The 26,415-nt window shown below is 37.1% G+C and overlaps 1 protein-coding gene across 2 annotated transcripts in view; it reads right to left on the bottom strand.

Moving 5' to 3' along the window:
- Positions 1-26,415, bottom strand: part of ATG2B (autophagy related 2B) — a 78,245-nt gene that overhangs the window by 29,383 nt on the left and 22,447 nt on the right. For both annotated transcript variants that reach the window (XM_082843861.1, XM_082843862.1), the window contains exons 12-28: positions 26,121-26,271; positions 25,049-25,141; positions 24,717-24,905; positions 22,639-22,912; positions 21,153-21,255; positions 17,720-17,915; positions 17,292-17,434; positions 12,732-12,889; positions 12,130-12,302; positions 11,494-11,644; positions 4,133-4,332; positions 3,883-3,963; positions 2,605-2,711; positions 2,347-2,439; positions 1,409-1,479; positions 930-1,006; positions 483-653 (exon numbers count right to left, since the gene is read on the bottom strand). In XM_082843861.1, coding sequence (XP_082699987.1) covers positions 483-653; positions 930-1,006; positions 1,409-1,479; positions 2,347-2,439; positions 2,605-2,711; positions 3,883-3,963; positions 4,133-4,332; positions 11,494-11,644; positions 12,130-12,302; positions 12,732-12,889; positions 17,292-17,434; positions 17,720-17,915; positions 21,153-21,255; positions 22,639-22,912; positions 24,717-24,905; positions 25,049-25,141; positions 26,121-26,271 — 2,431 coding nt within the window. The remainder of the gene's footprint in view (positions 1-482; positions 654-929; positions 1,007-1,408; positions 1,480-2,346; positions 2,440-2,604; positions 2,712-3,882; positions 3,964-4,132; positions 4,333-11,493; positions 11,645-12,129; positions 12,303-12,731; positions 12,890-17,291; positions 17,435-17,719; positions 17,916-21,152; positions 21,256-22,638; positions 22,913-24,716; positions 24,906-25,048; positions 25,142-26,120; positions 26,272-26,415) is intronic.

Here is a 26,415-nt window from a genome sequence, read left to right as displayed (position 1 = left end):
GCACTGGGTAAGAGGAAATCACATATGAGAAAGTATACTGAAAACTGGATAGAATTGTAGATAACAAATATGAAAGATAATGTCATATAAATAAGTCTTCTGGTAATAATACTAATTCCTGCCACCTTCTCATAGCATTTTTACATACAACTTGCATATAACAGACTCTCACATGATAAATGTCTTCTTTCTTCCCTGAGGACATATGAAAATAACTTAAGTCTGGGAAAAATGTATGTTGGTTGAGAATATTAATGTTCTGAAACCGAGAGCATCAAACAGTAGAATGGTTTTCCAAAAAGGCCCATGGAATCACCTTTCTAGACCCCATCACCCTGAAAGTAAGAATAGATAGATGATTATTCAAAGTTTCCTTTCTACCCTATGACTGTCAAGAAGACCTCGCCAATGTACAGGTCGCTCGCATGTCTGGAATGAGGAGGGGTTGAGTGAGTTCTAATGAATGAGGCTGGCGGCTGTACCTTCATCTTTCTCTGCGGGGCTCCGGACTTCACGTCCGCCTTGTTAGCCACATGTAAGTCCCCGTAGCTTGCAATGTACTGAATGAGATTCATTAATGCAGCACAAGAGTCCGAGCACGTTCTAATATGGACAACGTCACTCGAACAGTGTAATTCAAAGTGCGGCTCAGTCTGGACAGGACATGGAAAAAAGGATAAAAATGTCTACCAAAACAAGAGAAAAAAATGTTTGCATCGGTTTACATTAAATAAAATATAATATGATAATTTGTCTTGCCACAGGAAACATGCATTTATAATAACTCAATCTTAACTTTAAAATATTTTATCTATTTCTGACTAAAATTAGGTAAGTGGAAAAATAATTTTACAGTAAGTTCAGTATGTTTTTAGTCTCTTCTATAAAAAAAAGGGCTTAAAAAATATCCATTTATTTTAATAACTTACTTGCTCTCCATCAGAATCAGACTTCACTGCAGTTATGGTTAATTCCAAAAGCCCCATATCCATCACACGAACATAATCTAAAATTTTTTTAAGTAATTAATAAAATATCTGAGTATAACTTTCAAAAAATGCTTATCCAACAAACACCTAATAAAACTTGTGTTTCTTTAAAATTCATGGCAGGTAGTAGTACAAATACTTATAATGTAATGGAAACATAGTTTCATCCTACAAAAATCCTACAGTTCACTTTATTTTTAATTAGAAACAAAATTTGCCTTCTATTAAATAAACAAGAGTATATATAATTTGATGCATTTCACCAATGTTATTGCTATTACAAACTGGTATTACAATATTCAGACTGATAAGATCCTTAGTTCACTGGCATTATTCTAGAGTTAAAATGCTTAAAAATATTCAGATGCAAAAAATAAAAGAGGATTCATCTATCCCAGATTTTGTTTTTTAACTCTTACCTCTATTCAGATTTACAGTGACAGTATTACACTTGTCAGACAGGTGTAAAGCAGCTTCATCCAAGATTATTCTGGGCAAAAAAAAGATAAAATCAAGATCTAAAAAACTAACCTTGAATATATGCTGCATGATCACTATATACTTAGCTGTACCATTCTTTCTGATATAAATATGATCAAAGTCATATGCAGTTTCTAACTTACAAATGTCACCTAACATTTCTTTGTTTTTGTAATATTTATTTATTTTTTTATCTATCTTTGGCTATGTTGGGTCTTAGTCGCGGCACACGGGAACTGCAAAATGCGGCATCTTTCGTTGCGGTGCGCGGGCTTCTCTCTAGTTGTGGTGTGCAGGCTCCAGAGCACGTGGGCTCTCTAGCTGTGGTGTGGGCTTAGCTGCCCCGCAGCATGTGGGATCCTAGTTCCCTGACCAGGGATTGAACCCATGTCCCCTGCATTGGAAGGCAGATTCTTAACCACTGGACCACCAGGTAAGCCCTAACATTTCTTTAAAACTCACTGTTTATGAGTACTAGAAACATTTAAATGGCATAAATGAGATTAAATCATCTGCTCGAATCAATTTTACATTTTCAGCAATTTTAACAGATGCCCAAATTCACAAGGTTTAAATTAGGAAAATGAAGTGTATCAGGTATTATGGGAAGTTTACATATAAATGTTTTAAAAAGTTAACCAATAATCTCGAGAATTAATTTCCTCCCTAAAAATGAAATACAGTAATGAATTGAAGAGGTGGGACGAATCATCTGAGAGAGAAAAACTGAAAACTTGAATAAAGGAACATGACTAATAGTAAAAGCATGTTGCTTTTAACAAAGATTGAGACTTTAATCAAAGGGTTGAGATAAAGCTCTGTCAGTATGTTTTGAACAGCTGCATTTAGTAGACAGAGAGGCTTATTAACACGGTACCTGAGAGTAGAAGATGATTTATCCAAGGCAACACTACTTGAAATGCTGAATGTTTCAACAGTAAGAAGAGATCGGATTGGCAAATAAAGAGGCCTATTACCACAAAGAAACAAGAGAACATTAGTCTGCTGCAAAAGAAAAGAAACTCCCTTTAAAGAGCATTTTGAACCTTAACTCTACTGAATTACATATTTTTCCTCAAAACTTAGTACATATTTTAAAGACTAAAACTTTATTTTGCTCCATTTATGAACTAACCTATAATCAAGTGCACAGCTCCAGAGATGAACATGAAAGGTTGTAAATGAAGTTGGAGGATTGTATCCCAGAACAGGTTCATCAGCAATATTCAAGAAGTATAAAATCTATAATCACAAAAATATAAAATGCCCTGCTTTAGAAGAAAAAAAAAGTTTTGATATGATATCCTTAATACCAACATGAAATAAAATAGCTCACAAAAAAACCAACCATTTAGTGGAAAATCATAATGTTAAAAGAAAATCATCATTTGAGGAATTCATTTCAAAAAGTATTTGCATAACTAGAATTTGAAATGAAGAGGCCCATGTAACAACTGCAATGTTACAGAGATCTTGGAAAAATCATATCCTATGAAACTAACAAAGTATGTATAATATACTTTCAACATTACTTTGCTTGGAATAATTCTTTTGAAAAAAACAAATTTTGCCGAAGACTGTTTAAAACTCTCCATCTGGTTTTCTATAAAATCCACTGTTGGGAGAAGTTCCTGTTCCTTAATTTATACCCAGATCTGTCTGAAAACCAGTCCTTCTCACCAACATCTACTCTATATTTCTATCTAAATAAAAAAGTTAGGCTAAATCTCTCCCTTACAGCCAGCCAGTTGACTAACCATCTCTCTACCCCCCACTCTATTCATTCTCTCTCTATATATATTTTATGTTTCAGAATGTTTCTGAAAGCATTCAAGTTTAAAATAATTTATTATTTTCCAAGCACAAAGAAAAGGTTTCTCTTTCTAAGGAAAATGAACAAGAATCATAGTGTGCTAGTTTTCATTCTCATATAAAGAAGAGTTAACTTCTTACCCAAAGTTTCCTTTGAAAAAATGTAATTAACCAAATACAGTTATTACACTGGAAATTAATTACAGAATTCCTTATAAATGCCTCAGTGTATATTGTTGGCCTAGGGGATAATTCTGAAATTACGGCACTTAAAGAATGTACAGTTATAAGTGCAAGTCAACACTCATTTATTCTCCTCTATGCCAGGCACTCGATAGGTCCCTTCCCTTTAATGATAAAATAAAACTTTGTCTTTGAGATGTTTAAGGACCAAACTTTAAGGTAAAAAATCAATTACATTCTGGGGTGGTGATAATGTTCTATTTCCTAACATAAGAGGTGGTATTTATATAGGAGTATTTATTTCATGAAAATTCGATGAGCACTGAATATTTATGATTTGTGAACTTCTCACTATGTGTATTATATGTTAACATAAAGTAAAAAATAAATCAATAAATATACATCACAGCTCTCTTACCTGCTCATGCCAGCTAAACCCTGAAGGAAGCATTCTGTGCTGGAGAGTGGCTCCTTTCAGTCCCACAGCAATGAGAAATTCCTACAGAGCAACACGAAGAATTATATTTATCACCTACATAACCCTCTGGCTCAAAACTTGAAAAGTTTTTCTAAGAAAATAAATGTGTTACATTTATGCAATCATTTTTATTAACTTGTAATCAAATCAGCAGCAAGTATTTAATGGTATAAAAGTTCAAAACACACACCTTTGTATTGGACTCTGATTTATCAGACAATATTTTAACTGCAACAGAGAGCATATTCAAAGTGTCTCCTCCAACACCATCTGAAGAAGCTCGACTGAGGCCATCTTCTTCAGAGGAATAAATAGTAGGTTCTAACCAATGTGGTCGGGTTGAACTGGGCAGTCGTGTTTCTGTAGAAGGAATTGCTCCATCCACTATGCCTATATCCACAATGAGGTGACAAGATAACAAAATGATTATTTGAAATTAATTCACAAACTTCTATAACTCAAAACAAAAATCCATGTACTTCCATTGAATATAACATACCCTGGAGGCAAAATGACCAAGAACCAGCTTGACATTAATAATTCACTCTCCTCTACTAATGTTGGTATAAGTGACTATCGAAGTTAAAAAAAAAAAAATTTGAGATCTGAAATGCTAGAAAAGTTAAATTTAAATAGGAAAATCTAATAAACATTAAGAATGTGCAAGTATCTCATTTCTATTCACAAAGTAACACAAGGAATGTGCTCAAAGAAGAGCAAATTCTGTATTTGTTACCAAAAGGAAACACCACTTAAGAGAAAATAAAGAATGTAAAGTCCCATCAACTGATCAATGTATACTAAGATATGGTATATCCAATTCCTTGGCAATAAAAAGGAATAAAACACTGATACGTTTGGATTAACCTTGAAAACATCATGCCAAGATGCCAATCACAAAAGACCTTCTACTGTATGAAACCATGTATACGAAACAGCCAGAATATGTAGATCCATAGACACAGAGAGTAAATCAGTGGTTTCTTGAGGCCAGAGGGGACTGCAGGACTCGGGGGTTTATAGCTCAAAGATGCAGACTTCTTCTGAGGGGTTGATGAAAATGCTCTAAAGTTGACTAGGACGATGGTTACACAACTCTATGGAATACTAAAAACCATTGAAATGTATATTTTAAATGGGTGAATTACATGGTATGTGAATTATATCTCAATATAAGTTGTTGCAAAAAAAACCATAAAGTCAACTTCTAATTTACAATAATTATTACCTTGCCAGTGGAATCAGAACACCCTACAGAAAATAATTTCTAATGTTCAGAGTTCTGTTCTCTGGGGGCAGGCTGAGCCAGGACACGCACCCAACGTTTGGGGGCTGGAGCAATACGTGGACGCCACGTCGGTCTTGTCACTGACCCCACCGGAACCCGGCCTGAGAGAAGCGTGAGTTGTGGGTTCCACATCTCGGGGCTATGGGGGTGACTGGGTAGAGAGGTGGAGCCAGCAGGGAAAATGACTTTGAGGAGGTGATGGTGAAATTGAAGTCAAGAAAATGAGGAGATAGCTTTGGGAAAAGCCAAGCAGAGACATTCCAAGTCAAGAACAGTTTGTGCCAAGGCCCTGAGAAAGCTGTGTGGATGAAAGGCTCTTGGTGCTGCAGCCAGGAGTCAGAGCTGTGGCTCTGAGGTGGGAGAGCCAACATCAGGACACTGGTCCACAAGAGATCTCCCAGCTCCACATAATATCAAATGGCGAAAATCTCCCAGATACCCCCATCTCAACACCAGCACCCAGCTGCACTCAACGACCAGCAAGCTACAGTGCTGGACATCCTGTGCCAAACAACTAGCAAGACAGGAACACAACCCCACCCATTAGCAGGGAGGCTGCCTAAAATCATAATAAGTCCACAGACACCCCAAAACACACCACCAGACGTGGACCTGCCCACCAGAAAGACAAGATCCAGCCTCTTCCACCAGAACACAGGCACTAGTCCCCTCCACCAGGAAGCCTACACAACCCACTGAACCAACTTTAGCCACTGGAGACAGACACCAAAAACAACAGGAACTACGAACCTGCAGCCTGCAAAAAGAAGACCCCAAACACAGTAAGATAAGCAAAATGAGAACACAGAAAAACACACAGCAGATGAAGGAACAAGGTAAAAACCCACCAGGCCTAACAAATGAAGAGGAAATAGGCAGTCTACTTGAAAAAGAATTCAGAATAATGATAGTAAAGATGATCCAAAATCTTGGAAATAGAATAGACAAAATGCAAGAAACATTTAACAAGGACCTAGAAGAACTAAAGATGAAACAAGCAACGATGAACAACACAATAAATGAAATTTAAAATACTCTAGATGGGATCAATAGCAGAATAACTGAGGCAGAAGAACGGATAAGTGACCTGGAAGATAAAATAGTGGAAATAACTACTGCAGAGCAGAATAAAGAAAAAAGAATGAAAAGAACTGAGGACAGTCTCAGAGACCTCTGGGACAACATTAAACGCACCAACATTCGAATTATAGGGGTTCCAGAAGACGAGAAAAAGAAAGGGATTGAGAAAATACTGTAAGAGATTATAGTTGAAAACTTCCCTAATATGGGAAAGGAAATAGTTAACAAAGTCCAGGAAGCACAGAGAGTCCCATACAGGACAAATCCAAGGAGAAACATGCCAAGACACATATTAATAAAAGTGTCAAAAACTAAATACAAAGAAAGCATATTAAAAGCAGCAAGGGAAAAACAACAAATAACACACAAGGGAATCCCCACAGGGTTAACAGCTGATCTTTCAGCAGAAACTCTGCAAGCCAGAAGGGACTGGCAGGACATATTTAAAGTGATGAAGGAGAAAAACCTGCAACCAAGATTACTCTACCCAGCAAGGATCTCATTCAGATTTGATGGAGAAATTAAATCCTTTACAGACAAGCAAAAGCTGAGAGAGTTCAGCACCACCAAACCAGCTTTACAACAAATGCTAAAGGAACTTCTCTAGGCAAGAAACACAAGAGAAGGAAAGGACCTACAATAAGGAACCCAAAACAATTAAGAAAATGGGAATAGGAACATACATAATGGTAATTACCTTAAATGTAAATGGACTAAATGCTCCCACCAAAAGACACAGATTGGCTGAATGGATACAAAAACAAGACCCATATATATGCTGTCTACAAGAGACCCACTTCAGACCTAGAGACACATACAGACTGAAAGTAAGGGGATAGAAAAAGGTATTTCATGCAAATGGAAACCAAAAGAAAGCTGGAGTAGCAATTCTCATATCAGACAATATAGACTTTAAAATAAAGACTATTAGAAGAGACAAAGAACAAAACTACATAATGATCAAGGGATCGATCCAAGAAGAAGATATAACAATTGTAAATATTTATGCACCCAACATAGGAGCACCTCAATGCATAAGGCAAATACTAACAGCCATAAAAGGGGAAATCGACAGTAACACAATCATAGTAGGGGACTTTAACACCCCACTTTCACCAATGGACAGGTCATCCAAAATGAAAATAAATAAGGAAATACAAGCTTTAAATGATACATTAAACAAGATGGACTTAACTGATATTTATAGGACATTCCATCCAAAAACAACAGAATACACATTTTTCGCAAGTGCTCATGGAACATTCTCCAGGATAGGTCATATCTTGGGTCACAAATCAAGCCTTGGTAAATTTAAGAAAATTGAAATTGTATCAAGTATCTTTTCCGACCACAATGCTATGAGACTAGATATCAATTACAGGAAAAGATCTGTAAAAAATACAAACACATGGAGGCTAAACAATACACTACTTAATAACAAGTGATCACTGAAGAAATCAAAGAGGAAATCAAAAAATACCTAGAAAAAAATGACAGTGGAGACACGACGACCCAAAACCTATGAGATGCAGCAAAAGCAGTTCTAAGAGGGAAGTTTATAGCAACACAACCCTACCTTAAGAAACAGGAAACATCTCGAATAAACAACCTAACCTTGCACCTAAAGCAATTAGAGAAAGAAGAACAAAAAAACCCCAAAGTTAGCAGAAGGAAAGAAATCATAAAAATCAGATCAGAAATAAATGAAAAAGAAATGAAGGAAACGATAGCAAAGATCAATAAAACTAAAAGCTGGTTCTTTGAAAGGATAAACAAAATTGATAAACCATTAGCCAGACTCATCAAGAAAAAAAGGGAGAAGACTCAAATCAATAGAATTAAAAATGAAAAAGGAGAAGTAACAACTGACGCTGCAGAAATACAAAGGATCATGAGAGATTACTACAAGCAACTCTATGCCAATAAAATGGACAACCTGGAAGAAATGGACAAATTCTTAGAAAGGCACAACCTTCCGAGACTGAATCAGAAAGAAACAGAAAATATGAACATATCAATCACAAGCACTGAAAATGAAACTGTGATTAAAAATCTTCCAACAAACCAAAGCCCAGGACCAGAAGGCTTCACAGGCGAATTCTATCAAACATTTAGAGAAGAGCTAACACCTATCCTTCTCAAACGCTTCCAATATATAGCAGAGGGAGGAACACTCCCAAACTGATTCTATGAGGCCACCATCACCTTGATACCAAAACCAGACAAGGATGTCACAAAGAAAGAAAACTACAGGCCAATATCACTGATGAACATAGATGCAAAAATCCTCAACAAAATACTAGCAAACAGAATCCAACAGCACATTAAAAGGATCATACACCATGATTAAGTGGGGTTTATTCCACGAATGCAAGGATTCTTCAGGATATGCAAATCAATCAACATGATACACCATATTAACAAACTGAAGGAGAAAAAACATATGATCATCTCAATAGATGCAGAGAAAGCTTTTGACAAAATTCAACACCCATTTATGATAAAAACCCTGCAGATGGGCTTCCCTGGTGGCGCTGTGGTTGAGAGTCTGCCTGCCGATGCAGGGGACACAGGTTCGTGCCCCGGTCCGGGAAGATCCCACATGCCGCGGAGCGGCTGAGCCCGTGAGCCATGGCCGCTGAGCTTGCGCATCAGGAGCCTGTGCTCCGCAACGGGAGAGGCCACGATAGTGAGAGGCCCGCATAATGAAAACAAACAAACAAACAAACAAACAAAAAAAAAACCCTGCAGAAAGTAGGCATAGAGGGAACTTTCCTCAACATAATGAAGGCCATATATGACAAACCCACAGCCAACATCCTCCTCAACGGTGAAAAACTGAAAGCATTTCCATTAAGATCAGGAACAAGACAAGGTTGCCCACTCTCACCACTCTTACTCAACATGGTTTTGGAAGTTTTAGCCACAGCAATCAGAGAAGAAAAGGAAATAAAAGGAATCCAAATCGGAAAAGAAGAAGTAAAGCTGTCACTGTTTGCAGATGACATGATACTATACATAGAGAATCCTAAAGATGCCACCAGAAAACTACTAGAGCTAATCAATGAACTTGGTAAAGTAGCAGGATACAAAATTAATGCACAGAAATCTCTGGCATTCCTATACACTAAGGATGAAAACTCTGAAAGTGAAATCAAGGAAACACTCCCATTTACCACTGCAACAAAAAGAATAAAATATCTAGGAATAAACCTACCTAAGGACACAAAAGACCTGTATGCAGAAAATTATAAGACACTGATGAAAGAAATTAAAGATGATACAAACAGATGGAGAGATATACCGTGTTCTTGGATTGGAAGAATCAACACTGTGAAAATGACTCTACTACCCAGAGCAATCTACAGATTCAATGCGATCCCTATCAAACTACCACTGGCATTTTTCACAGAACTAGAACAAAAAATTTCACAATTGGTATGGAAACACAAAAGACCCCGAATAGCCAAAGCAATCTTGAGAACAAAAAACGGAGCTGGAGTAATCAGGCTCCCTGACTTCAGACTATACTACAAAGCTACAGTAATCAAGACAGTATGGCACTGGCACAAAAACAGAAAGACAGATCAATGGAATAGGATAGAAAGCCCAGAGATAAACCCATGCACATATGGTCACCTTATCTTTGATAAAGGAGGCAGGAATGTACAGTGAAGAAAGGACAGCCTCTTCAACAAGTGGTGCTGGGAAAACTGGACAGGTACATATAAAAGTATGAGATTAGATCACTCCCTAACAGCATACACAAAAATAAGCTCAAAACGGATTAAAGACCTAAATGTAAGGCCAGAAACTATCAAACTCTTAGAGGAAAACACAGGCAGAACACTCTATGACATAAATCACAGCAAGATCCTTTTTGACCCACCTCCTAGAAAAATGGAAATAAAAACAAAAATAAACAAATGGGATCTAATGAAATTCCAAAGCTTTTACACAGCAAAGGAAACCATAAACAAGACCAAAAGACAACCCTCAGAATGGGAGAAAATATTTGCAAATGAAGCAACTGACAAAGGATTAATCTCCAAAATTTACAAGCAGCTCATGCAGCTCAATAACAAAAAAACAAACAACCCAATCTTAAAATGGGCAGAAGACCTAAATAGACATTTCTCCAAAGAAGACATACAGACTGCCAACAGACACACAAAAGAATGCTCAACATCATTAATCATTAGAGAAATGCAAATCAAAACTACAATGAGATATCATGTCACACCAGTCAGAATGGCCATCATCAAAAAATCTACAAATAATAAATGCTGAAGAGGGTGTGGAGAAAAGGGAACACTCTTGCACTGCTGGTGGGAATGTGAATTGGTACAGCCACTATGGAGAACAGTATGGCGGTTCCTTAAAAAACTACAAAAAGAACTACCATATGACCCAGCAATCCCACTACTGGGCATATACCCTGAGAAAACCATAATTCAAAAAGAGTCATGTACCAAAATGCTCATTGCAGCTCTATTTACAATAGCCAGGAGATGGAAACAACCTAAGTGTCCATCATCAGATGAATGGATAAAGAAGATGTGGCACATATATACAATGGAATATTACTCAGCCATAAAAAGAAACGAAATTGAGTTATTTGTAATGAGGTGGATGGACCTAGAGTCTGTCATACAGAGTGAAGTAAGTCAGAAAGAGAAAGACAAATACTGTATGCTAACACATATATATGGAATTTAAGAAAAAAAAATGTCATGAAGAACCTAGGGGTAAGACAGGAATAAAGACAGAGACCTACTAGAGAATGGACTTGAAGATATGGGGAGGGGGAAGGGTAAGCTGTGACAAAGTGAGAGAGTGGCATGGACATATATACACTACCAAAATAGATAGCTAGTGAGAAGCAGCCGCATAGCACAGGGAGATCAGCTTGGTGCTTTGTGACCACCTAGAGGGGTGGGATAGGGAGGGTGGAAGGGAGGGAGACTCAAGAGGGAAGAGATATGGGAACATATGTATATGTATAACTGATTCACTTTGTTATAAAGCAGAAACTAACACACCATTGTAAAGCAATTATACTCCAATGAAGATGTAAAAAAAGAAAAAAGAATTCTGTTCTCAGTAGATTTTCTTTATTAAGCAAAATTTAAACATGTCTAACCAGAAGTGAACAAAACACACATATTTAACATTTGTCCTACCTTTGTGATAGAGACTGAAACTGCTACAATGAAGGCAGATATAGTGCTTGTCATCAAAACCTTCATATTTTGTCACACAAAATAACGAACCACTGTTGAATTCTAACCAGAATTCACCATGCTTGTTTTCCAACAGATCTCCATTATCTTGCTAATAAGAAGATCAGAAAAAACAGAGAAGTCATTAATTAAAAACAGAAAAGTAAGAACGACCCTTGAGATGCTCCTCCTTGATTCAGCTTAGGAGGATCTCCCACACTGCAGCAAAGCGGTCTGATTCTTGAACCATCCAACATGGTGGTATTAAGAACTGCATAATTAAACACTAGGCCGGGCCTCTTCTGCCAAATGAACCTTGGTACTTCACCACCCTTTGGAATAGATAAATTACTGTTACCACCTCAGGAGTGGGACCAGCACGTTTTCCAAAAGAAGGTCCGTGTAATGTTTGTCTTTTGATCTGCAACGAAAGCTAAATTTCCCAAGCTGCTGTCATCGTGGTGTGCCTCAGAAAACTGACCTTCATCATCAGTCACTGAAACAACCTCGAACTACCTCAACTATTGAATGCGTATATCATGCTAGATTTATAATAAGATGCACTTGAAAAATCACTTTGGATTTGTAAATCCTTACCTTTACATCTGTAAACACTGCCATTAATCCATGATTAATGCTCAGAAGAACTGAGAGAAAACTCTGCGAGTTCTTGTTCTGAGAGTCTAGTTTTTTCTTCCTACGAGAACGATAATTGGGATCAACAGTGGAAAAATACTGCAAAGTCTCCTCCTCAGATCCACTTTCCTCATCTATGAGAAATAAATTGCACAATTACAGCTGTTCTAACAGCTTATTAACACAAAACAGCATTCAACCTTGAATGTTACCACAAGAATATTTACTTATTTTATAACCTGTTTATTTTTACAAAGAATCTGGTATGACAATAAAAATGTAGTGTCTTTCTCTTTACCACTGAACTTCAGACAATGAATATACTATAAAATAACAATTAATAACTCTTAAAAAATAGCTAGAAGTGGGGAAGTACAATTAATAACTCTTAAAAAATAGCTAGAAGTGGGGAAATACTGTAAATTACTGAAAGATATTATAAAATATAGTTATAAATGGAAAACACCAAAGAAACATTTTTAAATCCATCAATTTGAAAGGTTACTACTTTGTTTATTGATAAACCAGGCATTTTAATTCAGAAGAAATTTAAAATATATTACCATAGTGAACTGTAGATTTCAATGGACTAAAACTATCTTTGTTGAAGGTATTAATCAGTTGACTGGCTACTGAAAGCCCAATACCATATGAAATATTTTCAAATGTCTCTACTGGTGAAGGAGCTGTTGGTTCCCAGAGCAGCAAATCATTAAAGATCCTATAAAGACAAAAGTTGAAAAATAAATACATAACTCCTACTTCAACTGAAGGCAAACTAAAGAATATCCCTTTAAGAAATCACATGAATAATAAATTTTCCAAATGGTGAAATGGAATTTCTTTCAATGGAAAAATAACTGCTATGGCTATCAGGGCAGTGAGAAAGGAATCTGGACAATTAGATACCTAATTAGATATCCTCCTAGTTTCACCAGTGTTATATGCATCAAATTACATACATCTAAATGCACTTAAAGGAGGAGGTTTATTAAACATAAAACCCATAAAAAACAAAAGGACTGTTCACGTATATGAGAACACTCTATAAACTATAATAGATTATGCACTGTCTCATTTGACTCCCCTCAATCCTCTGGGGAAGCCAAGGCAGAATTATTATTCTCACTTTACACTTGGAAGAAACTGCATCATAAAGGTTAAGTGACCCGCCCAAGGTCACACAGCTAATTAGTGGGAGAAGTGGAACCAGAGCCCAGTTTATGTCCAGCTCCCAATTCAGTTCTCTTCCATTACTCACTTTCCCTAGGGATATCTGATTTTTCTTTCTTCCACAGAAAGCACAGCTTCGCTGGGAAGCTTGCATGAGATAAAGCAGCATACAGAACAGGGAACAAAGAGAGGAAACCCTTCTAACTAATGGAACAGACCAACAGCCAAGTCAATACTGGTGACCACTGGGGTGATACATGTCAAGCTAGGCCACCACCGCATCCTATTTTTTCAAAGAAATATTTGTCACTTCTCAGATACCACCACCCCCACCACTCACCTCTATGTTGTCATGAAAACTGAGACTTTACAATGTTCTCTACAAAGATTTTTGTTAGGCTTGGACCCATAGCATATCCTTCACATGCATAATGCAATCACTGCACCTATAACACTACTCCATTTTCTTGTTTCCCTTTCCTAGACTAAGACTTGTGTCTTAGTCATCTTTATATGTGCCTAGCATAGTGGCTGTCACACAGCAGGCTCTGAGGGTTTGAAGAAAGGACCAGTGGATGACTCACATGGAAGGACTGCCAAAAGCACAGACTCGTCATAAAGCCTAGTGTGAACACCAATCAAGGTGCCAAGCGATGATGTAGCCCTGGCCCCTTCCTGTGAGAAGCCACTTGTCTAGGAACTTCCCGGGCCAATTCCTGAGCTTCTGAGGGCCTAGAAAGTATAAACGAGGACTGAGTACTGTCACTCTCAGTAGATTGTAATCCCCACCCAAAAGGTCTCTTTTTGGAAGCATCACTGGATGAAGAATACCAGGGACACAGGGCAGACGCATGTCTCGCCTCAGACACACTGACAGCGATGCCCAGAACTGTGTGGTACTCATTTGGCTCACTGCCTCTTGGGTGCATCACTCACAGAACAAAGAAACAAGAGTCTAGGACTTCCCTGGTGGCGCAGTGGTTAAGAATCCGCCTGCCAATACAGGGGACAAGTTCAAGCCCTGGTCTGGGAAGATCCCACATGCCGCGGAGCAATTAAGCCCACGAGCCACAACTACTGAGCCCGCGTGCCTAGAGCCCATGCTCTGCAACAAGAGAAGCCACTGCAATGAGAAGCCCAAGCTCCACAACAAAGAGTAGCTCCCGCTCGCCACAACTAGAAAACGCCCGCGCATAGCAACGAAGACCCAACACAGCCAAAAATAAATAAATTTATTGAAAAAAAAGAAACAAGAGTCTAAATCCAGATCTTAGTCTAAATTCCTATATGAATAAATAGTGAAAGTATAAAATGAAGAATTTTCTCAGGAAATTTTTCTTTACCTTATTCCCTCCAACCATTCTCTTATCTTCACAGGTTAAAGAGAAACTATTACTTTAAATAAAACCTGGAGTTCATGGTATATGTCCTGCAAATATGTTTCATATGATTTTACTATTTTTCCTTATTTACATTTTGGTCTAAACACAGTCTTGATACCATAATACTATAAAACACTGAATGACGTTTCTAATATCAAGAAAAAAAACCACTTAAGATGTTTAAGGACACATCACCATGATTCTGTGCCGATGAGCTTGAAACATTATAGAAGCTCAAAGATATCTGATTTAATAAAACCAGGTAGAATATTTTTTATATTCTATTCTAAAGGATTTTTGACATAGAAAAAAAATCTACCTGTACCTGATACTATCTTTCTGAAAACAGCCAATTGATGAAGAAATAAACCAATATTTCAAATGTACGAAGTAAAGGCAGAATTGGTTATAATTCCTGCTCAGAAAGATACTTGTAAATTTTATGTATAATAAAGGGTATTATTAAGACATTTAGCAAAACATGAATGGGGTCTGAGGATTAGATGCTAATGTGTAATATTAATTTTCTTGTTTTAATGGCTGAATTATGGTCATATAGAAGAATGTCCCTGTTTGTGAGAAATACACATTCAACTGCTCAAAGCTGAAGGGACATCAAGTCAGCAACTACTCTCAAATGGTTCAGGGAAAAAACGTTCTTTGTACTGTACTTCCAACGTACCTATAAGTCTGAGAATGTCTGAAAATTAGAAGAAAAAAGTATGTATATGTATATATAGACCAAGCCAAACAGAGGGCAAAGAATTCACATGCTAACTTAGATATATGATTTATATGACCCACAGCCGGGGAACACTGCGGTATTTATGTAAGTCTAGGGGCCTGAGACACAGAACAGTGGGCAGGGTAAGAGAGAACAGAAACTCTCGTGAGCAACACCCCTGAACCAGCTCCCCAGATGAGAAGATGCTCTCCAGTTCCCTGATTTAAGCTACCCTGCCTTACTGACTGACGTCCCCCACATGCTACCTGCTTGCTGCTGGTAGACAACTCCCTAGCCCACCTGAGAACTTCTGCTCCCACCCGCTGAATTACACGTTCTGTATAGTCGCCACGGGTAAATCGTGCTTGGCCCCAAATCTGCTCATCCCAGCTGTATGTTATTGTAAGCATAGTTTAATTCAATCTTGTGCTAACTGATGACTTTTAAGTATATACACTGAAGTGAGAAAAAAATCTTAAAAACCTGGAAGGATTCTGCACTCAGACTGCTTTGAAACTATTTTTTCACTCCACTTCAAATAAACTGAAACTGAGAATTGTAGACAAAGCCTTCTGGGTACACATTAAGCAAAAATTCTAACCAGTGGCTTGTAATCAAAAAAAGGCCCTGTCCTATATTTTAAAAAGAAGTGGTAAATGAACATACATTCATAAATGGAATGTTTAAGGTATGTTTTACTATTCTGATGTTGCAATCTAACCAATAGCCACCTGTTCAATCAATGCATAAGGAGAAAGAAATGGACAAAGCCCTTCTGACCTCTGGGATGGACCTTGAACTAGTTGTTTCATTTTGCTCAGTCTTAGCCTTGCACATTCGTTAGCTCTTGGTAGATATCCCTCAACTATAAAATAAGGAGAGCAGTCTAGAGATCAGTGGTTTCCTGTATAAATCCGAATCCTATTTGGTACCAAGTAAATCTACAGCAGAAACAACAGTCTGCAGCTTCTGAAGATTAACAAAAATTTCGATGACTTGTTTACAAGTGGGAAGCTAGCAATAACAGACACTAAGGACGTGTCTTTTTCCAGAAACCCACAGGACCACCTTTCAGCTATGCCAGAGTGGGTAGGAATGATAACATTCTTACTTACTATTCGCCAGGCACTGTTCTCAGAACTTTCCCAAATGTTATATCATTTAATGCTCCAAACAACCCACTGAGGCCTGTACAAGTATCACCTCCAATTTATATGTGGGGAAATGGTGCTCACGGGGACTAGGTAAATTGTCCAAGATCTTTGGAGTCTATGACCTTTCTACTCTAGAATGCCATTTATTTCAACATATTTTCTTGGTATATATGTTTAAGGGTATTTAAATGTAATAAATTTAAGTTTTTATAGACAAGTTTATAAGTTAGAGTTTCTAATTCTAACAAGATGCTTTTTTTTTAGACTCTGAGAAGGGATGCTCCTTGTACAAAGACTCTAGGACTCTGACTTTACACCAGTATCTCTTGGCCCTCTATACAAGTATATCCCAACTCTTTTCATGTCATTATACACAAAGAGATACTTTCTCAGTACTCTGTGGTAAGGTGACAGAGGGCAACCAGCCAACCTAGGATGGAGGGAATACATCTCACACACAAGAAACCCAGTTACCAGACACACTGGTTAGGAAAATCTGCTATGACAATAGCTCATCATAACGGTAATAGGTCTATAATCAACACCATACAAAGTACACTGAAATAGTTGGTAATATTAAAACAAGGAAAGAAAAGGAGGAAGAGGGAAAACAAGGAGATAGGACAGTAGAGAGGCAGTTAGACAGGAAAGTTCGATCCCAAAGATTCAACTAAATGAGTTTAAACTCACCTATTATAAAGCTTCTCATAAAAGCTTTTATTAGGTAGTGTTATATGAATATTGGGCAATGTAAGTTCCAGCACATAGTGAGAATTGCTGATTGCTTTATCTTGAAACTCTGTCATTTCTACAGGGTCTCCTGGCATCACCATCTAAAACATAACAGTTTAGTGCAAAAAAAAGAAGAAAAAAAGCATCAAATCACCATTTTATATTTAAAATAGTAGTAGCATCTTCTTACCCGACCCATACGACTTGTATGTGGGCAAATAAATAAGCATTAACTTTTAACCAAGGGAAAAAAATAGATATTATTCAATCTTGGAGCTAAAAACATGGCAAAAAACAGTATACAAAGTATGCTCTTACAGAGAAGCACCAAGAGCTCTCTGACAGAGGGCAACTCCTTTGTTGCTTTGCTCACACCGCTACTTTACCTGTTCATTCTCAAACATCACCCTACGAGAAGAGAAGGGAGACGGGGCTGGTCTTCTCAGATCACAAACGTCCTTCAGGGAATGAGCGCCTCCTTCCTCTTCTTCCTGGTAGTGGCCATCACTCTCTTCTGCTTCCTCAGCTGCTATTCTCTCCAAAATGGAATGCATGGCGGGTGGGTTTACTTTCAGTACAATTCTGATAGCAAAGACAATTTTAAAAATCAAGATCTAAGTGTAAACTGCAAAACTAACTTGTATACAAACTAATACAGGGCTCCCCTGGTGGCGCAGTGGTTGAGAGTCCGCCTGCCGATGCAGGGGACACGGGTTCGTGCCCCGGTCCGGGAGGATCCCACGTGCCGCGGAGCGGCTGGGCCCGTGAGCCATGGCCACTGAGCCTGCATGTCTGGAGCCTGTGCTCCGCAACGGGAGAGGCCACAACAGTGAGAGGCCCGCGTACCTCAAAAACAAAAACAAACTAATAGAAAGCCCGCTGATTAAATCATTACTGATAGGCGTCAACTTCTCTACAAAGTCTAATTATATCTAACGCAACCCACTCCTGAGCATGCTGTAAACTTAAAACTGTGGAATTGATGAAACAAGCAAATAAAAGAAAGGCATTAACATTTTATACTTGGATAACTGGAAAATCTGATCTTTTGAGAACAAAAGGGTTATTTTAAAATTTCATTACCAAACTTACAGAACAGAAACAGAACCAAACAGAAACAGACTCGCAGATGTAGAAAACAAATTTATGGTTACCAAAGGGGTAAGGGGGTGGGGGAGAGATAAATAAGGAGTAGCAGATACACACTACTATATATAAAGTAGACAAACAACAAGATCCTACTGTATAGCAAAGGCAACTACATTCAATATCCTGTAGTAAACCATAATGGAAAAGAATATGATAAAGAATATGTGTGTCTGTGTGTGTGTATGTGTTATATATATATATATATATATATATATATATATATATATATACACACATACACATACATATATATATATCTGAATCACTTTGCCGTACACCGGAAACTAACATAGTATTGTAAATCAACTATACATCAGTTAAACAAAATTTTTTTTTTAATTTCATTAACAGCGAGCAAATTTTACCTAAGAATTCTATTTATTATCATTAAACCAAATCCTTCTACATTCCAGCTGTTCGGCTATTATGAAATACTTGCATACCTAAGAAACCTCATGCTATATAAATTGTCCAAATGGAAGAAGGAGAGTTTGATTAGAGAATATTTTCAGAACTGCAACAACAAAGTAATCTTTTCCTTTAGGAATTTCAATAATAAAAGACTTGTGTTATTAGACTTGTGTTCTGTAGCTACAAACTCAAAATATCAAGAGCTAACAGCCTTTGATGACATTAGCTTCTGCCCCAGAGTAATGCCAGTCCTTTCCTAATTCTCTGCAGCATGTCACTAGCACAAGGCTTTGTAGCCTCCTTTTTATCCCACCAGCCTGCCGTCATGATGAGACATGGCACGCTCAAACAAAACAGCTGTGTAGCATCTATAATAGTTTTCTTTTTCCTAAGAAGGTATTGCCAGTTGGTTCTAGTTATAAACTAAAACAACTGTTTCCTAATTTACAGATATCCTAATGTAAACTGTGCTTTCAAATTACTTAATTGAAGTAGATTCGTTTCTTATGATGAAAGCTCATGATCAGCTGTGCGCCGACCAGGCCTGTCCTAGGAGTCTGATAGGTCTGACATATAGGGTACGGGGGTGTAAAAGAAGGCAGGTAGAAAGTGGCACAAGAAAGATCACTTTAATTCTTAAGAGAGGATTCATGAACTCAGTTTTCAATATAATAAAGGATCATTATTTTGGGTAAACTAAGTTCTTTTAAATGTAATCCAAGGGACTTCCCTGGTGGTGCAGTGGTTAAGAATTTGTCTGACAATGCAGGGGACATGGGTTCAGAGCCCTGGTCTGGTAAGATCCCACATGCCGTGGAGCAACTAAGCCCATGTGCCACAACTACTGAGCCTGTGCTCTGGAGCCCGTGAGCCACAACTACTGAGCCCACGTGCCGCAACTAATGAAGGCCACGCGCCTACAGCCCGTGCTCCACAACAAGAGAAGCCACCGCAATGAGAAGCCTGTGCACCGCAACGAAGAGTAGCCCTCGCTCGCCGCATCTAGAGAAAGGCCACGCGCAGCAACAAAAACCCAACGCAGCCAAAAAACAAATAAATAAATTTTTAAAAAGAGAAAAAAAAAATGTAATCCAAGCCCACTATCAGGCTAATTTAAAGAATGATTTCTCCTGCCCAAGAAATCCTGAAGCAGCGGTTCTCTAAATCCAACTGCACATTGGTATCACCTACTGTAGTTTCATTTTTTTAATTGCAGTATAGTTGATTTACAATGTTGTGTTAATTTACAGCAAAGTGATTCAGTTATACATATACATGTATATATATATTCTTGTTCATATTCTTTTCCACTATGGTTTATCACAGGATATTGAATATAGTTCCCTGTGCTATACAGTAGGCCACTGTTGCTTATTCATTCTATATATAATAGTTTGCATCCGCTAATCCCAAACTCCCATTCCATCCCTCCCCCATCCCACCTCCCCCTTATCAACCACAAGTCTGTTCTCTATGTCAATGAGTCTATTTCTGTTTCCTAGTTAAGTTCATCTGTGTCATATTTTAGATTCCACATATAAATGATATCATTGGTATGTCCTTCTCTTTCTGACTCACTTCACTTAGTATGATAATCTCTAGTTCCATCCATGTTGCTGCAAATGGCATTATTTCATTCTTTTTTATGGCTGGGAAGTATTCCATAGTATATATGCTCCACATCTTCTTTATCCATTCATCTGTCAGTGTACATTGAGGTTGTTTCCATGTCTTGGCTATTGTGAATAGTGCTGCTATGAACATATCACCTGGTGTATTTTTAAACTGTACTGATGCCCAGGTTCTATCTCAGAATCTCAACGTGGGGCGCAAGAATCAGTGTTTTGTAAAAGCTCCCCAGATTTGAAAATACTTTCCTAAAACAATCACTGACTATAAAATTCATCTGATAATTAACCAAATGGTGCTGTATGATACCTCTTGTACTAAAGCCCTTTTCAAAAATGAACTATTTTTAGAAGGGTTATGATTCTTTTGTCCATCTAATTAGGCTAAGTAACTTGAGGCCGGAGAACACATTTTATATGTCCATCTCTGTCAGTATCTCACAGGCACCTTTGATAAAGTAATACATATTTTTTATTTAATTTTTCCATCTTCCTCAGGGTTTTCTCATCAAGGCTGGATATTTTTAGCTTAAATTTAATAGCCAAAATGTCAGTCAAAAAAGCTATAGCAACTTGTTTCTGAAAGGAAAGTCTCATTAAATGTATGTATCATGTCCATTTGCTTACTCACCGCGGCCAGTCAAAGTCATCTGATGACGCTGTGTCTCCATCTCCTCCACTGGTCACGTGGAAAAAGTTAATGGATGGTTCTCCTTTATCCTCCTGGAATGACCCTAATAAAACAAGACTGATTCATGGAGATGCATTTCTTCTCCAATACTAAGAGAAAAGATACTTTCCTCCTTCGAGGAGCAAAGATCCTCTAAATCAGGGACATAATGCAGTGTTAAGTTCTACAACATTTATTCATTTATTCCTGCTGCAGGTGTCCATGTGGGGAGACAGGATAAGCAGATAAATTAAATTAAATGCTGTTTTCTGCTCAAACTCAAATTCTTAGGTATGAATGTTTAACGTGTAAGGTGCATAATCATAACATATTAAATATAAGGGACTTCCCTGGCAGTCCAGTGGTTAAGACTCTGTGCTCCCAATGCAGGGGGCAAGGTTCAATCCCTGGTCAGGGAAGTAAGATCCCGCATGGCACGGCCAAATAAATAAATAAATAAATAAGCATAACATATTAAATATAGTAGTTACCACTTACTGAGTGCCACTTAGTGATTATTCTTCATAAAAGTTTATGCAGTTAGTCTAGGAACAGATTTTTTTAATGTAGTTATTTTAAGAAATAACTACATTTCTTAAATGTCTATTTTGTACCAAGCACTGTAAGAATTACTTCTTCACAATAACCCCATATATGTTTTTTCATTCCATTTTACAAAGAATGACTTTCCACCAGAATAATGAGTTTCTTATCACTAGAGATAAGGGAAGATTCCAGATAACCCCTAAAGGCCTTTCCATGAAATCATAACTGGCAAGTCCATTTTAAATACCTCTAATGATATGTAAAACTCAGAGAAAACAAGGGAAGGAAAACTGCAGCCTACAGAGAAGGAGGCGAGCAGAAAGAGGAGGAGAGGGGAACTTAAAACAGATTTTACAAAGAAAAGTCACTATTAGTATGATGGTTGAAAGCTCAAGCTCTAGTGTCAGACTTGGGTTTGAATCTTGATTCCACCATTTATTACTACATTGACCTTGGGACGTACCTCTTCGGAAGTCGACAGATTCCTCACTTATAAATGATAAAAATAATTGGAAATAATAAGCCTACCGTAACTATGATGATTAAAGGAAACAAGATAATGTGTGTGAAGTGCTCAGCACACAGCAAACATAGAGTGGCACTCAGTAAATTTTGGCTACTATTAGCCCTACAACAAGTAAGTAGTAGGTGGTATTAAAATGTAGGCTAAAGCACTATATTCTCAAAGTGAATAAGTCATCACGCATTGCAGTTTCTTTTCAAAAACTGACAGACATCACGTTTGCATACAATATTAGAAAAAAGCTGTTACACCTGCTTTCTAACATATGTTCTTTAATTTTATTGTATTGGGGGGCTGTCATATATTTTTCTTAATGTAAGTTTCAGTAGCAGTTGTTAGTTTCTAGTCTGGCTCTTTTACAGGCATGGTCAATCTTACCAACTAGTTCTCTAAAGGTAAGTTCCAATTTAACTTGTTCAGGGGTTGATCCTCCTAGGAATTCAGTCTTAAATTCTAGATCTGTGAATGCTAAATGAAGAATCTCCTTCTGAAGTGACTTCTTAAACCATGGTCCTCTCTCTTGATCTGAGCGAAGATCAGGTATTGGGAAGCGAACAGAAAGGTTTAATACTGGCGTGGCAACTTGTACTGATATCCGACAATTTGCAGGATTATGTGAGTCATCTAGAAAGACTTCAGTGAAAGCTTTGTGCTAAAACACAAAACATCAAAAATAAGCCAAAATGTTAAATTAAGCAAATAAACATAAATGACACTAGTATTCAACATTACAATATACATAATCACTATTTCCTCATTCAGGATAATGTATTAACACACAATTCATATTAACTACTATCATATTAATTTAGTGTAGTGAAATTTTATAATGCAACAGCTACTGACAAAAGTCAAAACTACTGGCAAAAGTTAAATCCTCACATAAAAAAATTAATTAAAATAAAAACTGAACCAAAGTGAAGACACAGGTGCTATACATGTATATGTATCTTACTACAGACTATAAAGAATAATGTGTAAATTAGCTTATCAACAATCTCAATATGGTTAAAAATCACTATAGTACCCAGCATTCAATTTGAAGGATTTATCCACCAACATGCTACTTAAAGACTTCAGTGTGAAATCCGATGAATTATACCAAGTGCAAAGGCCCATCCCTGACTCATCTTTGTATTTCCAGGACTAAGCCCAGGCCTGGCACATCACAGGTTCTAAATAAATATTCCCTAAATGACTCACTCTGAGTTCCCCCCTAAATGGCTCACTCTGAGCTCCCATCCAACCCAAGGGTATGATGCCATCAAATGACTCTTAGAAACCAAAACACGTATGCACCAGTTACTTAAAGCCACATTATAATAAAAGGGTCAAAGAACATGCCCTTCAGATAAAAGTCTATTTCTATTTTTTCTCTAAAATGAATTAAAACTTATGAAGCTTTAGTCCAGCGTACAGTGTAGGTGACAACAATCCTCAATTTCACGGATCAGTCTCTAACCACCTAGATTAGAAAGTTCCATTTTTATGCTAAGACTTGGATCCTATTTTTTCTCTCCCTTATTTGACTTTCTAATACTAACCCCCACTCTCAGCAAAAATTGCTCAAGAGATAAAATCATCATCCCAGTACATCTATGGCTAACAGCAAATATAAACACTTGCCCCACAGAACTTAAAATAGCAATTGTTGACAATACAAATTAAAGAATCTTGATTTAATGTGAATACTCACCACTAATCAAGGGAGAGGCAAATATATAGAAAAATATCTTTTCCCTTTTCTTTTTAGACAAAGTTGTCTCTGTCTGTGCCTAATCCTAAAATTCCTAACAGACACCTTACAAACCTGACTTACTTGATTAGCTTAGAAAAGACTCCAGGTACCAGATCTAAGTAAAAGTGATACAATGTGATGCTCCATAACACAATATGATAAATTATGTTCCCAATTTCAAGAGTATATTCTACATTATATGGGCTGCATTTTACAGGAGATTCACCTAGTTCATTATATGTGTGAATAAAGTTTTATCAAGATATTATAGTCAGTTTATAAAATTCAGATAAACACAGAAAAGGAAATCGAATTTTACTACTCTTACATAATCAATGCTACCAAATGGTATATTTCCATCCAGTCTTTTTCTATACAATTTTATTTACACAGTTGTAATAAAAGTTTATGTGGAATAATATATTCTACATTTTCACTTCATACTTCTTCATGAGCCTTCTTCATGTTGCTGTACCCTCTTTATAGCCATCATTTAAAGTGGCAGCATAAAATTGCACTCAGTACATTAGCACTACTTACTTAGCTAGTCTACTATGTAGACATTAAAGATGCCTCCTTTTTTCATTATTACAAATGATGCCGTTTTAATAACATATGCTATTTAACCTAGTAAGAATACTTCAGCTCAGAAATCATCCAATAAGCCTATTAGCTAGCTATGATCACGATGTGTATTTGCAACTTTTAAAATACTTACCAGACTAATATGCTTATTATATGAAGTATACATGTGTGATGCCATCATCTCTACTGTAGTGAGCTTCTGTGGTTGAAGCAAAGAATTCAACCTGTCCACAATACTGATATCCAGCTCGCAAAACACTGGATTTAACTTAACTTGTAATTCTGCCTTCTGAGGAACAGAACTAAGTCTTGCCTGACTACCCTAAAAAGAAAAAAAAAAAGAAAAAGAAAGCATTAATATGATCACTAACAATTCTATAAAATTAAATTAAAACCTTGTGATTGTGATAAAATATACATCAAATGAAAATTTACAGGTGCTAATCACACAAAAAGATCTCTTACCTGGGGTCCTTTATTCTCAGAATGCTTATAATGAAGCTGAAGACACACAGGGGGGTGAGAATCAGTTTGTTCTTTGGAATGGAACATTAAAAGCTTAAAAACAAAGATGAAGATAAATGAAATGTACAATATTAAGCTATAATTAATCACATGAATTAATAGAGGAGCTAATATAATAGTGGACAGAGCTTTTTGAAGTCAGAAAGGCTGGTTTAAGCTTTAGTTTTGTCACTTACTAGCAATGTGACTTTTAGACAAATTAGTTAACTTCTGAAATACTTAGTATCACATCTGCAAAATGTTATGTGAGGATTCAAATAAAGCGCTTTGAAAATAAAATAAGTCACAAGGGCAAAGTAACAGCAATAAAAATGTCATTTTGATAGCTTTTAAAAGTTTCTCTAGGACATGCTTTTAGGATAGGAAAAAAATCAGGTTAACGACAAATGGGCACAAGACATTTCACTTATCTTGAACAGTGCTTAGCACATAGTAGGCATTCAATAACTATTTGCTGAATAATAGAATTCTTCTGAAATTAAGAGTGCTTGGAAAATGAGTGAAATTAAGTCATTTGTCCCATAACCTGACTCTAAAACAAGTCAACTCTAAAAATGTAACACACTCTTATAATGGCCTTAAAGGCCACACTTAAAAATCTGTTTCAGGACTTCACTGGTGGCGCAGTGGGTAAGACTCTGTGCTCCCAATGCAGGGGGCCCAGGTTCCATCCCTGGTCAGGGAACTAGATCCCACATGCATGCTGCAACTAAGAGTTCACATGCCACAACTAAGGAGCCCGCCTGTCGCAACTAAGGAACCCATGTGCCGCAACTAAGGAGCCCTGGAGCCGCAAATAAGGAGCCCGCCTGCCACAACTAAAACCTGCTGCAACCAAATAAATAAATTTTTTTTTAAATCTGTTTCAACAAAATATAAATGCAAACACCACAAAAAACTTCTTCCTATACAACTTCCTATGCCTTTTTAAAGAAAATCACTGCTGTTCACACAATTCTTAACAAGCAAGACATTTAAAGACTAATCCTAAAAGAAAAGTATCAGCATTTACCTCTGTATAGTGAGGAGGAACAGAATGAAAATCAGTCGGAAACAGGCATTCCAAAAGTTCCATTTGCCCTATGGACATATCAGTACTGAAATATCTAGAAGCTGATCTTTGTCTTTGTTCATAGGATACTTTGATGCCAGTACCTATAAATCTGTTATAAAAAAAATGTATCATTTAAGAGTATCCATATATTTCTAGATTAAACAATGTGTCAAAGAATAGTACCCAACTGTTAATACCTACCTGTTCTGACAAGTTCAAATTGTTATTAATAACTAATATTCTTAAGGATATT

This window comes from Leucopleurus acutus, assembly GCF_964270905.1.
Source record: "Leucopleurus acutus genome assembly, chromosome: 1".
Lineage (NCBI taxonomy): Eukaryota > Metazoa > Chordata > Mammalia > Artiodactyla > Delphinidae > Leucopleurus > Leucopleurus acutus.
Note: the sequence above shows the minus strand (reverse complement) of the source record. Positions and strands in the feature narration are given on the sequence as shown.